Source organism: Zalophus californianus, chromosome 8, assembly GCF_009762305.2.
Source record: "Zalophus californianus isolate mZalCal1 chromosome 8, mZalCal1.pri.v2, whole genome shotgun sequence".
Classification (NCBI taxonomy): domain Eukaryota; kingdom Metazoa; phylum Chordata; class Mammalia; order Carnivora; family Otariidae; genus Zalophus; species Zalophus californianus.
Genome location: NC_045602.1, coordinates 51819664 through 51832146, shown reverse-complemented (window position 1 = coordinate 51832146; position 12483 = coordinate 51819664). Strand labels below are relative to the sequence as shown.

General features: G+C 54.9%; 1 protein-coding gene across 18 annotated transcripts in view; it reads left to right on the top strand.

Annotated features, from left to right (window-relative positions):
- DYSF (dysferlin) overlaps positions 1-12483 on the top strand; it is a 206020-nt gene that overhangs the window by 112922 nt on the left and 80615 nt on the right. For all 18 annotated transcript variants that reach the window (XM_027621360.2, XM_027621378.2, XM_027621374.2 and 15 more), the window contains 2 exons: positions 5448-5541; positions 6076-6153. In XM_027621360.2, the coding sequence (XP_027477161.2) occupies positions 5448-5541; positions 6076-6153 (172 nt within the window). The remainder of the gene's footprint in view (positions 1-5447; positions 5542-6075; positions 6154-12483) is intronic.

Genomic DNA, 12483 nt, shown 5'->3' with positions numbered 1-12483 from the left:
CTGGGCGACCGGCAGGATCCCTTACACAGCTAGCCCCAAGATGGAGTGTGTGGCCACAGACCACAGTCTGGGAGTCGCATCGGCATGAGCTATGGAGGCAGGAATGTGGCTGTGGGAAACCCAATGCCCGGGGGCCTGGTGGGGCTGGGGAAGAGTGAGTGCGTGGAGTTGTGGGGGGGGGAGGGGCAGAAAGCAAGGCATCAGCTGCCCTTGCAGCCTGGCTCTCTCTGCCCAGGGCTCTGAGCGAGAGCAGAAGCAAGCCAGCCTCCCTCTCCTAGCTTGCCCTGCCCCAACTTGGCCCCTCTCGCTGAGTCTTCCCCTGAGCGCTCCTCTTATGCCAACACTCTTCTCTTTCCCCTCCTCCAGGAAGCTTTCCCGAGTGGGACCTTCCGAGGGTCCACCCCATTCTGTTCCACCCCAGAGATGGCCCCACGGGGGCGAATGAGGGGACTGAAACCATATCCCTTGCTCTTTCTGTAGTAATATCTTACTCTGAGCCCCCTGAGGGAAGGAGGGTGCTGTTTGATGTGCATTTTTCTGGCCCTTCCCCTGAGACCCGAGGCCTGAACGCTGCCCACGTGGCCGAGGGCAGGGAATGCTGGTGATTCATTTTCTGTGACAAATCTTCATTGGATGACTACTAAGTGCCTGATGCTGGGCCGGGTGCAGGGGAGAGAGGAGCGTGTGTGCCTTGCCCACACATATGGAGAGATGGATGCAGGAGAGAGCTAGGAGAGGCTGAGCAGGGGCTGCTGCTGAAGGCATGGCAGCCACAGTGGTATCCAGGCCTCAGTGGTGACTGAGCTGAGGGAAGAGCTCGAGTTAGCTCATCTGGGAGGGCATTCAAGGTGGTGAGAACAGCCTGTGCAAAGGCCCTGAGGCAGAAAGAAGGGGATGGGTTCTAAATTTAAAGAAAAAAGAGATTAAAGGGGGAAGGTATTGTTTTAGCATGAGAATGGAGAATTGAAAGATTGAAACTGACACCACTATTACCTCTTACTGAGTGCTGCTTATGTGCTAGGAACCTGCCAAGGGTGGGGCGGGGGTGCCTCATTGCATTCGGTTTTTACCAGTGGGTTTCCACTGGGGGCAATTTCTATCCCCCACCCCATCCCTCAGGGGACATTTGACAATGTCTAAAGATATTTTTGGTGGTCACAGTTGAAGGGTCAGGAAGCTATGGGGATCTAATGGGTCGAGACCAGAGATGCTGCTAAACATCCAACAATGCACAACATAGAGGGAAGGACTGACAGGAAGCAGGGACCTTCCAGAAGCTCCCAAACCAGATTTTCAAGGGGCTTCATTCTTTGCTTTGAGAGAAATTCTGGAGTGTGACCCTTGTATGTCTACACTTGAAAACCAAAATGTACCTCAGAGTGAAGGAAGTGTGACACGGGATTATCTGTTATTGTACAGACTGATCCCCGGACCTGGGCGACAGGCTGGCCTTCTTCACTAGCTCTCCCCCTGGCTCACACTGTTGCTGTCTCCTGAGGTGACCTCCTTCTTTCGTTCACCTGCTCTCCAGGTGTGTCCTGAGCACCTGCTGTGTGTGGGGGGGCAGCTGGGCGTATGACAGAAACCTCCCAGAGCTCTCAGTGGGAGGGCACAGATGGGTCAATGGTGGGGGGGTGCTGGATGTGATAAGAAGAGGTTCAGGGCACTGTGGAAGCACCTGGGACCGGGGCTTCCTCATCTTTGCACAGAGACCTTGAGGAAGAGGCTAGACGCCTAGGAAGAAGAAGGGAAAGAAAGGGGCAGAGAGACCAACGTGCAAGAGGCCTGGGGGGGCAAGAAAGGGGTCCCCAGAGGGTTTCAGCTGGGTTGAGCATGAAAGTCACCAGGGATGGGGGTGTTTGGGGGTGTCCAGACTGCTGGAGACTCAACTCAGAGGCCACAGCTGGGCTGGGAGGGAGAGCTGACCTCCCCATCTGCTCCCAGGGTCTGAAGAGGAAGCATGCAGAGCCCAGCTTCCCCTGCGAAGGGGTCAGTGGGCCGGAGGATAGGAAGACATCGGCCAATGGTGTGGGTAGAATTCTGCCCAGGCTGGGAACCAGGGTGGTTACAGGACCAGGGCTCCGCTGGGAGGGACTGAACTTAGTGGGTGTCCCTCAGCAGGGCTCCTGGTTCTCCCAGCTTCTTCTCAGCAATCCCCATCTGTCATTTTGAACTGGGAGAGAAGGGAAGGAGGAGGCAGGTCCATACCTGGGGGGCAGGTTGGGGGCTGGCGGGTGCAGAGAGCCCTGTGGATCCCCCATTCTGGAGGCAGGACAGGTGGAAAAGCCTAGGCAGTGTGAGGGGCCTTCCCCAAGGGGACACTGGTTCCTCCCTCTGAAGGACATTATTTCTCAGGGCCAGGGCCTGCTGTGGGCCAAGCACTGAGCTAGGCCTGAGATACCTGGCGCCTGCCTTCATGGAAATCCCAGGGAGGGGGACACCTTTTCTGATCACAGGAGGGCGGACTGCCCTTGGACAGAGACCCAGAAATTGCTGCCAAAGCCCGAGACAGAGGCGTTTTGGTGGGAGTGGTGCTTCTGGGAGGCGGCTAGGGGAGGCCATCTGGAGGAGGTGTGAGGTGAGTGGAAATGTGCACTGGCAGCCATCAGCAAGCACGGAGGTCCCTGCAGGTACTGGGAGGGGGCAAAGGCATTATGGGGCGCAGCTTCCTTCCCTTCACTCACCTTAGCACCCGACTCATGGGGGCACGAGTGTGTTGTCAGGCTGAGGTGGAGGGGCCACAGGGTCCCAGGCCTTCCGCCCTGCCTCCAGCTGGACCCCCTCCCCCCCAACCAAGGTGCACTGGGCTGCACGTGCTATGGGCTGTTGCACGGAGGGCTGGCCAAGCCCTGTTTCCAGTGTTGTGATCTGCTTTCCTTGGCGTCCTACACCTCACTCCTGGGGTGGCCTGCTGGGCCCCCCAGGTCCAGCCCTATGTGTGGCTTGCAGATCCTGAAACTGGGAGCCGTTAGCTGCTGGACATGGTGCATGTTCTGGCAGGATGCCAGTGTAGCATGGCCGGGCCAAATGCCTTTTCTAGGGGGAACCCAGGATGCCTGGGGCCACACCTGCTCAGGAGAGTTCAGGTGTGGTGGCTTTTGGGTCTTTCCCTGTCTATAGTATGACACCCCTCCCTCTTATCCTGCTTTCGTGTGTGTGTGTGTGTGTGTGTGTGTGTGTGTGTGTGTGTGTGTGTGTGTGTGTGTTGACAGACTGATTGCTTGATTGATTGCTTTTGATTTCTGCCCAGGGCTGTGGCTCCTGAAATGTCCACTTTTCCAGCTTCTGGAATAATTTTGAACAAATATGAGGTATATGAATACCACCCCTGAGAATAATTGCAAGCTTTATAGTTTATGACCTACTCTGCCCCTGCCCCACCTGTGCCTTATTTCTCTCATAAGATCATTACTAGCAAACATTTACTGAGCATTTATTATGTGCCAGGGGGTGTGCTAAGAACAACATGTAATGCATCTCCTTAACAATCACAGCAACTCTCTGAGATAGATACTGTAGAATTCCAAATTTACAGAGACTGGTTCAGAGAGGTTAAGCAAGCTGCCCAAAGTCACACAGCCAATAAATGGCAGGACCAGAGTTGGAGCCCCAGCAATCTGGTTCTAGAGCTTGTGTTGAAGTTGTTGTCAGAGGAAGGGGGTCCCTGTGGGGGTGTCCTGTGGTGGGAGCCAGAGACTACCTGGTTGAAGCTGGACCTTGGTGCGTCTGCTGGAAGAGCAGATGAACACATCTTTCCTGCATGTGTGCTTTATGAGCCCTTTTGCAGGAATGGAGCAGAGGAAGACCTGGCCCACCTTTAGGATGCATTTCTATGCTAACCCAGAGTGACCAGGGCAGGCTTTCCCTGGGTGTCCTAAGATACCTTGAAGATGGGGGTGATTGGGATGATCAATGGCACTTCTGGCTAGGGAACAGCAAGAGTTTGTGATGGAGCAGATGTGAGTCTTGGCCAGCTTCAAGGAGCATGGCCTGCCTAAAGCTGAGGGCTGGGTTTGTGGGAGGGAAGCCCTGGTGTTGAATGGGAAAATGGGGCAGGTCACCTGAGGTCTGATCAGGACCCCTCAGGTATTGAGGGCCAGCAAAGGATTTGCGCTCTGGGTAGCGATGCTGGTTCTGGCTCTGGGTGTGGGCAGATCAACAATGGGAAGGCAGGCACCCAGGGAGGCTTCTCTGATGAGGGGTCTGGGACTGGGCCCTGAGGGTGGGCGTGGCTTGGAGAGGAGGATGCAGAAGTGGCCATGCGTCTTCTATTTGGAGGCACTAGGCCTGTAGGAGAGATTGAGATTCCTGGGAGATGGTTGTGGCCAGGTGGCAGGGTGGAAAGTCCTGGCAAGTGGCCACCCTGGGTGGGCCCGGGCCAGATGAACAGGCCATTGGTGGTGAGGCCAGAGTTTCCATTCACATACAAGGGTGTGTGTGCTTGTGTGTTGGGAACAGGAACTGGGCAAGGGAGTGGGGCAGGTGACAGTGGGTGAGAGAGAGGCAAGTGACCTGGAGAAATCTCTCAGACTGGCTTCAGAGGGAGTGGACAGCATGGGAACACTGCCCAGCTCTCCCAGTCCCTCTGCTGGGCTCTGGGCCATAGCATGTTGGTGGGCTTGCCAGGAAAGCCAAGTCTGGAGGCTGGGCTGTGAAGTAACCAGCACATTTCCTATTCTTGTGGGGGCCTTGATCCCTGCTGGGTCCCTGAGCCTCCCTAAACCGTGCAGGATGCCAATGAGGGGCAGAGGTGGCGCTGGATACACCTGGGAGGTAGGCATCTGGCCCAAGGAAGCTGGAGTATGGCCCAGTGGTTAGAACCCAGTGCAGATGAAGACCAAATGAGGGGACTTACTGGCTAGTTTGATGAGCAGTACACTGACAGACTGGCTTCTGAGCCCAAGGGCACACCTGCCTTGCCTCTTGCTTCTGTCCCTGTTCTGGCCACAGCAAGCACCCTCTTCCACCCTTTGCTCAGTGGGGGCTGGTGAGAGGTGGCGATGATACAGTGTAGCTTTTCCCAGAGCTAGGACCCAGTGTCCAGATGCGCAGGGCGTGGACAGAGATGGTGGCCTGGGGCCTCCAGATTTGGCTTCTCTTAACTCATCCCAGCGGGAAAATCCCCATTGGATTCTCTCCCCTAGAGTCCTTCCTTCTATCAGGCTCTAACCTCTTGGGCCAGAATCACTCAGAATTCCATTCTGGTGGGTCTGGTCTCCACGAGAGAGGGGAACAATTTCCCTGTGGACTTGACAGTGGAGCCTGGGGATGCTGTAGGGGGATGTGCCACTCTAGAGTAAAATTAGAGGCTGATGGCCCAGCTCTCAGCAGCTGAGGAGTGTTGTCTAGAGGTCTCCTGACCCGGGCACCTAACTCTCTGCGCCCGTCTCCCCGGCGCCCCCCGGCTCTGAGGTCAGGATGGGTCATGACCAGCTCTGTGTCTCTAGGGCGGCGTGGTAGATGACAGGAGTGAAGATTCCATGTCCGTGTCCACCTTGAACTTTGGCGTGAACAGACCCACGATTTCCTGCATCTTTGATTGTAAGTGATGCTTGGAGGTGTCTATAAGGGTGATGTGAACGGGTGTATAACCTTATGCTTGTTTGTATGGGGTTATATGGTCAGGTGTCTATGGGGGGCTAGGGAGAATTGAGTCTACGTGCTTTGTGGTGGGTCAGTGTCTTTTGTGGGGGTGTGTATGTGCACACGTGCATTTGTGTGCACATGCACACATCCATCTATGTGAGGCCTATGCATCAATTCTCTGCTTCTGATCAGGCGTTCAAGGCCCTGTGCATTCTGGCCGCCCCCATCATTTATTTGGCTTCTCCTCCATCCCTTTCTCCCCAGCTTTCACCAGGCCCAAGGACACGACACTCAGGTGTTTACCTTTGAGCTGTGGTCTGTTCTGATCCTGTGAGTGGCTCACTCCTACAGAGTGTGACACGTGCCATTTCTATGGCTCAGACCCTTCATCTATTGCCCTTGCTAGGGTAGACTCTCCCCTCGCCCCAGCGGCAGCTCTTAGCCACTCCGAACCCCTCACTTGGCGTCTCTGTTTCTTCCTTGGTGCAGATGGGAACCGTTACCACCTACGCTGCTATATGTACCAGGCTCGGGACCTGCCCTCGATGGACAAGGACTCTTTTTCTGGTAGGTGGGAGGGGAGTCAGAGACCAGGGATTGAGAGTTGGCTGCTGAGCCAACAGTCCTTCGGGAATGTGACCCAGGCTTCTCCTGTGGTGGGAGCTGTGGCTGTTTGTGGGATTTGTGGAGGTGGCTGGCTTTGCCAGGGTCACTGTCCTTTCTGGTTCTCAGGTGGCCTGCTTGACCCTTCTGCAGGGTCTGGCTTTGTTGACCATCATCTCCTTCTGAAAGCCCCTCTGGCCTTGACCCCCAGGATACTTCTCTCCCTGGGGTCTCCTACAGCCTCCTGCTCTGGCTCGGGGGTCCCCAGCCCTCTAAGTCAGATGGTCCTGATGGTCTGTCTGTGTCCCCTTCTCCGGGCACTGAGGTGCCCTCACCTACCCTGGCTCCATGGACCACCCATGTCAGAGAAGCTTCCAGGCCTTTAGTTCATGGAGCCCCTCAAGTCCAGCCATGTTTTAGGCATCTCCCCCTGGATGCCTCACCGACTCCTCAGTTCCTCCTGTCCAAAAGGAACTCCTTGTGCCCCTCCTCCCCCGACCCAGGCCTCCCCTCCTTGCCTACCTTGGTCCTGGCGTCTCATTAGCAGGTGTCTATTGTCTCTCAGTTTGGAAACTATCAGTCATCCAGTCCTGTGGATTCTGGCTTCTGAATCTCTCTTGGAGATGTTCCTGAGAACTGGCCTCGCCCCTTCTCATGTCCTGGCCCCCCTCACCTTCCGTACTGCCTCAGAGAGATCTGGCCATGTCACTACTCTGATTTCCAAAGTAGACCCTGGGAGAGAAATCCCCAGCTCTCAGCCTGGCAGACAGCTCCTTTGTGGATCGGAGGTCCTCCCGTGGACCTTGCCAGGTGCATCTTTCCCTAGTTTGCCTCTAACCACTAGTTCTGGCCTCACCAACTTTTGTCAATGTTTGTGGAGCTCTTCCTGGCCTTTGTACTCAGTGTTCTCTCTGCCTAGAATGCATTCCCTCCCTATTTTTAACCCAGCAAACTCCTACTCATTCTTTAAGACCCAGCCCAGATGCTCCGACTCCGCCCCAAGCCCAGATGGTTGGTCCTTCCTTGACACTTGGCCAGCGCCCCACCAACACCTCTCTCAGAGCCCTGACCACTGCGCAGATCAATTGCTATCTGTCTTTCCCACTATGACTGTGAGCTCCTCCGGGAAGGGGCTTTGTTTTGCCCTTGAACCTGCACTTGGTCTAAAGAACGAACACTGACTGAGTGCTCACTCTGAGCCCGGGCATTTTACTGGCCTTGGTGCATGTGACCCTTATATCTCTCCTGTGAGGTAGGAGCTTCACGTCCACATTTTACAGGTGAGGAGACGGAGACACAGATAGCTTAACTAAATTGCTTGAGGCCCAATAGCTGACAAGTGACATACCACCCTCCAAGTGCTTGCTACTTACTTGAGTAGAAGTGAATTCTTCTGTGACAGTGACCTTCTGTTCCTAGGATGGCACTGTAGGTCATAGCCACCTGCCTGTCTTCCTCTGGGCCCTGCTCCTCCCCAAAATGGGGGACCACCCTCATGCCTCACCCCCAGCAGCTGTGTTTCCCCTGCATTCTCTCCTCCCAGTGACCTGTTTTCCAGCCCTGGGCGGCCAGGCACACGGTAGATGGAGCAATTTCTCTTCTGTGCTTTGGGTCCTGACAGCACCCTCTGAAAAGCATATGCAAAACCCACACGCAGGGATTGGTGGGCCAGGGGTGGAAATGTGCACCTGGCCCTTGCTGGGAACCTGTCAGAATGCTTGCTGACCATTGGAATGTATGCCCAGAGACAAGAGGTGGACTCATCCACAGCCTTGCTTCTTCCTTGGTGGGGCATGAGAGGTAGGGGTGCAGGCGGCGGGCTTGTGTGGGCACGTGGTGAGGAGTGGGGGTCCTTTGTCCTCCTTGGGCTGGGCTGGCCGAGGATGCTGCAGGGAGAGAGCCCCCCCTAAGGAACCCATGCTGGGAGGCGGCACGCACCCCCGGGGACCACAGGCAGGGTCAGCCTGGCGCTGGCCTGCGGGAGATGTCACACTTTCCATCCCAGCCCCACCCCCTCCCCCAGATAAACATCCCTTGAGCTTTGAGGGCACTGCCCAGGGCTTCCTCAGAGGCCGCTGGCTTCTGAATGAAAGGCCTGATTGACCAGCTGCCAACATGGGTGAACCTATAAAACCCAGAGTGTTTATTTTCACTCCCAAACCCTAAACCAAAGCAATTTCTCCCCTGGCACTGACCCTGGGGCGGCTGGCGGCTGGAGCCTGTGCGTGGCCACCGGCTGGCACTTTTCAGAGGAAACTCATGTGTGAATGCGGAATGTCTGGGGCCAGGGGAGGGTCTAGCACGGCGTCTGTTGCTGGTATCATCCTCCAGCCTGCCTGCTGAGTGTCTGGGGCAGGGAGGGCTCTCTTCCAGAAGGTGCTCCTTTGACTCTGACCTGTGATGCTCTGGGCCTTTCCTGCAGCGGTGGGCTCCCATGGCCCCGAGCTGTGCTCCTCACTTGTCCCCTGAGGGGTGGGTCTTGGGGCTGCCCAAAGGCTGGGGCCATGTCTGCTTCCTTCTCTCTGGCCAAGGGTTTGGGGGGGGGGGCGGGACACACAAGACCTGCCTAGGAAACACTTGTTGAATAATATTAAACTCAGGCAGGAAAGGGAGGCTTGTGGAGATGTTCTGTCCAGGCTGCCTGAGGGCTCTGCCTCAGGTGCGGTTTGAATATATAGCCAGCCTCAATTCTCCAGACACTGGAAGGATGTGTGTGGCTTGTGGTTGTGAGGCTGCGTGGCCTGGGTAGCAATTAGGCATTACAAAATGTAAATTGATGCTTGATTCAAATGACTTCTCTTTGATACTGGGTTGGGGTTGTCCCTACTCAGTGAGCATCCATAGTATGCACTGAATTCCGTTTGAATGGAAAAGATATGATGCTGGAGGACTTAGAAATCACTGTATGTCCTCCACACTGTATCTAATGGGCAGCGTCGATTCCTCAAACCACAGTCTGAGCTGAGCCGCTCTTTATGGGAGACTGATATTTCTTAAAGGAAATCAGGAAGGAACCTGTCTGCTTTGCCAAACCGTTCCCCAGGGCATTCTGCTTTGCTCCCTCCTCTAGCTGGGCGCCAGAGCTGTGGTTTGAGGGAAACACAGGCTCTGCTTACAGAGCTCCCATTAAGACGGACAACCCGTGGGCAGCTCTGTTGTGAGGTTGCTACATATGGGAAGACGGCCCTTAGCTTGGGGGAGTCAGAAACTCCTCTTGGAGGGTCCCACAGGTCAGTGGGCTCAGGGGGCCTGCCTTGGTTAACCAAGTAAATGAGAGGCGGTAAGTAGACTAGATGCCAAGTTACTAATTTACCAGAGTGGGGTATCTGTTAAGACAGCAGAAGGTCCTGTGCCCTCTTCATTGCCTTCATGGTTCCTGGGAGATCAAAGATGTGTGCCAGGAAGGTGGCCCTGAGAGGTGTTACTCCAGGGCAGGCCACAGTGAGGTCACCTCAGTGGGGAGAGTGCTTTAGTTTTCACCCCGATCCAGACTCTGTCTTGGGTGGGGCTGGGGAGCTCTTGCTTTGGGGCTTACTACGTCTGGACTCTAGTTGTGGCCCACTCCCTCTTGAAGCATGCCTTTCTATTAAGGTTGGCTCTGGCTGGGGGGAATTCTCCCGTTGAGCTCATGGATATGTTTTCCAAAGTGCATTGGAGGCTTGTGAAATGCTCCACTTGAACAGGGTTCCTGAGCACGGGAGACTGGGGAACACTGCACGCTTCCAGATTTACAATGCACAATGGCATTGAGAGGCTTTGGGATGGCTGCAGGAAAGGAGCCTGTTTGACTTGTTTAAGCACTCACTAGCTCCCCAGAGAACTCACGTTTACTAAGCACACATTTTGGGCAACACTGATCTGTAGGATTCAGTCCAGATTGCTCAGCTCGGATCTGGGACTTTTGTGAGCTGCCCTATCTCCTCCTCCCTCTTTCATCCCCACTGCCCTGGGTGCTCCCTTCTTTCCCTCAGCCAGACCAACTACTTGCTGTTTCCCAAAAGCCCATGCTCTTTGGTGTCTTTGTGCATGCCGTGCTAGATGTCTAGCGTGCCCCCTTTCCCTTGGTGTGCCTTGGTTACTCCTCATTCTGGAGACTCAGGGTAGGAGACCTCCTTTGGGATGACTGACTTGATACTGCCAGGCTCCGTGGGGTATCCCCCACCCCCAGCACCTTATTCATTCCCTGAGTAGGTTGCACATCACCTTGGATTATAACTGCCCTATAGTTACCATTTCCAACCAGTGGTCATGATCTTAAGAGCCTAGATTGCATCTTCTTCATTTTCATATCCCTAGTGCTGTGATTACCCATCACGTGCTGGTCAGTCAGTAATTACAGAGTGAATGAATGCTGGATTACAAATAATGCTGGAGTGAACATCTCTGCACATATAGCTTTTTGGCTAATTTGGATGATTCCCAGGAATACAGGAAGCAAGGTATAAACATTTTTATGTTTTTTTAGGGCATACTGCCCAGTTGCTTTCCTGAATTGCTTCCAACAATAAAGGAGAGTACCTATTTCATCAAATATTTGCCAACACTGGGTTTTATAATTCCAAACAATTTTTCTTACTTTAATAGGAAAAATTGCTATATTATAGTTTTCATTTGCACTACTCCCCTCTCTCTTAAGGGTTCTTTCCCAAAGAGCATGGCATGGTGGAAGGAGCACTAGACTGGGAGTCAGGGGGGGTCTAGCCCTGGTCACATGTGAGCATGGGCTAGTAACTTTGTCTTCATGGGGCACAGCTCTTTCTTCTGATGAGTGGGATGATGCTACCTGCCCTGTCTCCTATCCCGGTGGTCTGAGCTGAGAAGGTGGGAGGGCCTAGGAGGAGGGCTTAGTGTATTGTTAAGATCTGGGAAGGCTCTAGGAAGGTCTGAGCAGCACAGCTCAGGTGCAGGGCTCTAGGTCCAGCAAAAGAACCACCTGCCTGGGGCCTCTTGAGGTGATGGCATCCCATAGAACCATGTGTGTTCACAGCTGGAGCTGCCTAGGGCCGCTAATGGTCCTCAGAGAGCTCCAGTCCAGCCACTTTCCACTTCAGCTCTGTGTGGCTTGGTGGGTGAGGCTCAAAGGCCAGTGCTGCCCCTCTTCTATGAGAGTGGCCCTGGGAAGAGTGCTAGGCTGGAGTGGACAGAGAAGAACCAGCCCCTTACCTTCCCCTCCACCTCTCCTTGGGATCGGCTTCTCCCTCCTTGTGGCTTTCCTGGAAGAGGGATGTGTCTGTGCATTTGTCTGGCTTTCCCTCATCTGACCACCTTGCTTCAGCAACACCCCCGCCCCCCTTGTTTCTTTTTTTTTTGGAGGGGCTGGGCCCTGTGGGGGGAGAAGCCGGGCCCCAGCACACAGTAGCCCAGTGTCTGAGGCCCCAGGCCTCCAGGCCTGCTCTTTACAATGCCTTTGTTGTGTGTTTTTTCCTCCCATGGGCGGGCGGGGCGCGTGTGTGGGTCTGGGTGATTTTTGTTTGAAAGCCACCCCCTCCCCGTTCCCCCAGCGCTGAGCTCATTGCTTGGGCTGCTGGGGCTGCTGGAAGGAGTCGGCTTGGGGTGGGGGCAGCGTGGGGGGTGCTGCCAACACCAATACAGCGTGCGCGGCCGCTACAATGTGCAATTGTGATCTTTGTGTAAACGCGCTCGGTCTGGGGCCCTTGCGCTTATAAAAATAAAGCGTTGGGAAGCATGGGGGGTTGGAACAAAAGGGGCTTTTTCGCCGGCTCTCTAATATGGTTTTATTTATCGGAACGCGCCCTCTTTCCCTTACTGGAACCAGGGAGAGGTTCTCTGCCGAGCTTGGAGCTGATGGTATCACAGCCAGACAGTTTCATTAAATGCACAGACGCCGTTGGGCCCTGCCAGGGGCAAGAGGGGAAGTGCTTGGGGCCAGCCCTACCAGGGCTGGTAAATGGAAGGGGGAGCCCCGTGTCAGGGAGGTTTCCACCAGGTGGGGGTGGCAAGACGGGTGGGCATGTCTCCTCTGCCCCTTTCCCTGTCAAGGGCCTTGCATTGCCCTCTTCCTACCCCCCGAGTCAGGTTCCAAATCGGATTCCTTCAGGAAGCCCTCCAGGATTGACTGTACTGTGGCTTTTGTGCCCGAAGGCTGGTTCCATGCTGGTGGCTACCTCCTGTTAGCCAAACCCAACATTATTCAGCCATTGAGTGCCCATAGCATCTGCCTCCTAGCTTAGATCTCCCCCACCCTTAAAATTAGCCATTGGCCAACAATCAGAATCTTGGACCCTACTCACCCCATCTCTTGATGGGAATCCTCCCCAACCTTCCTGCCTCTTC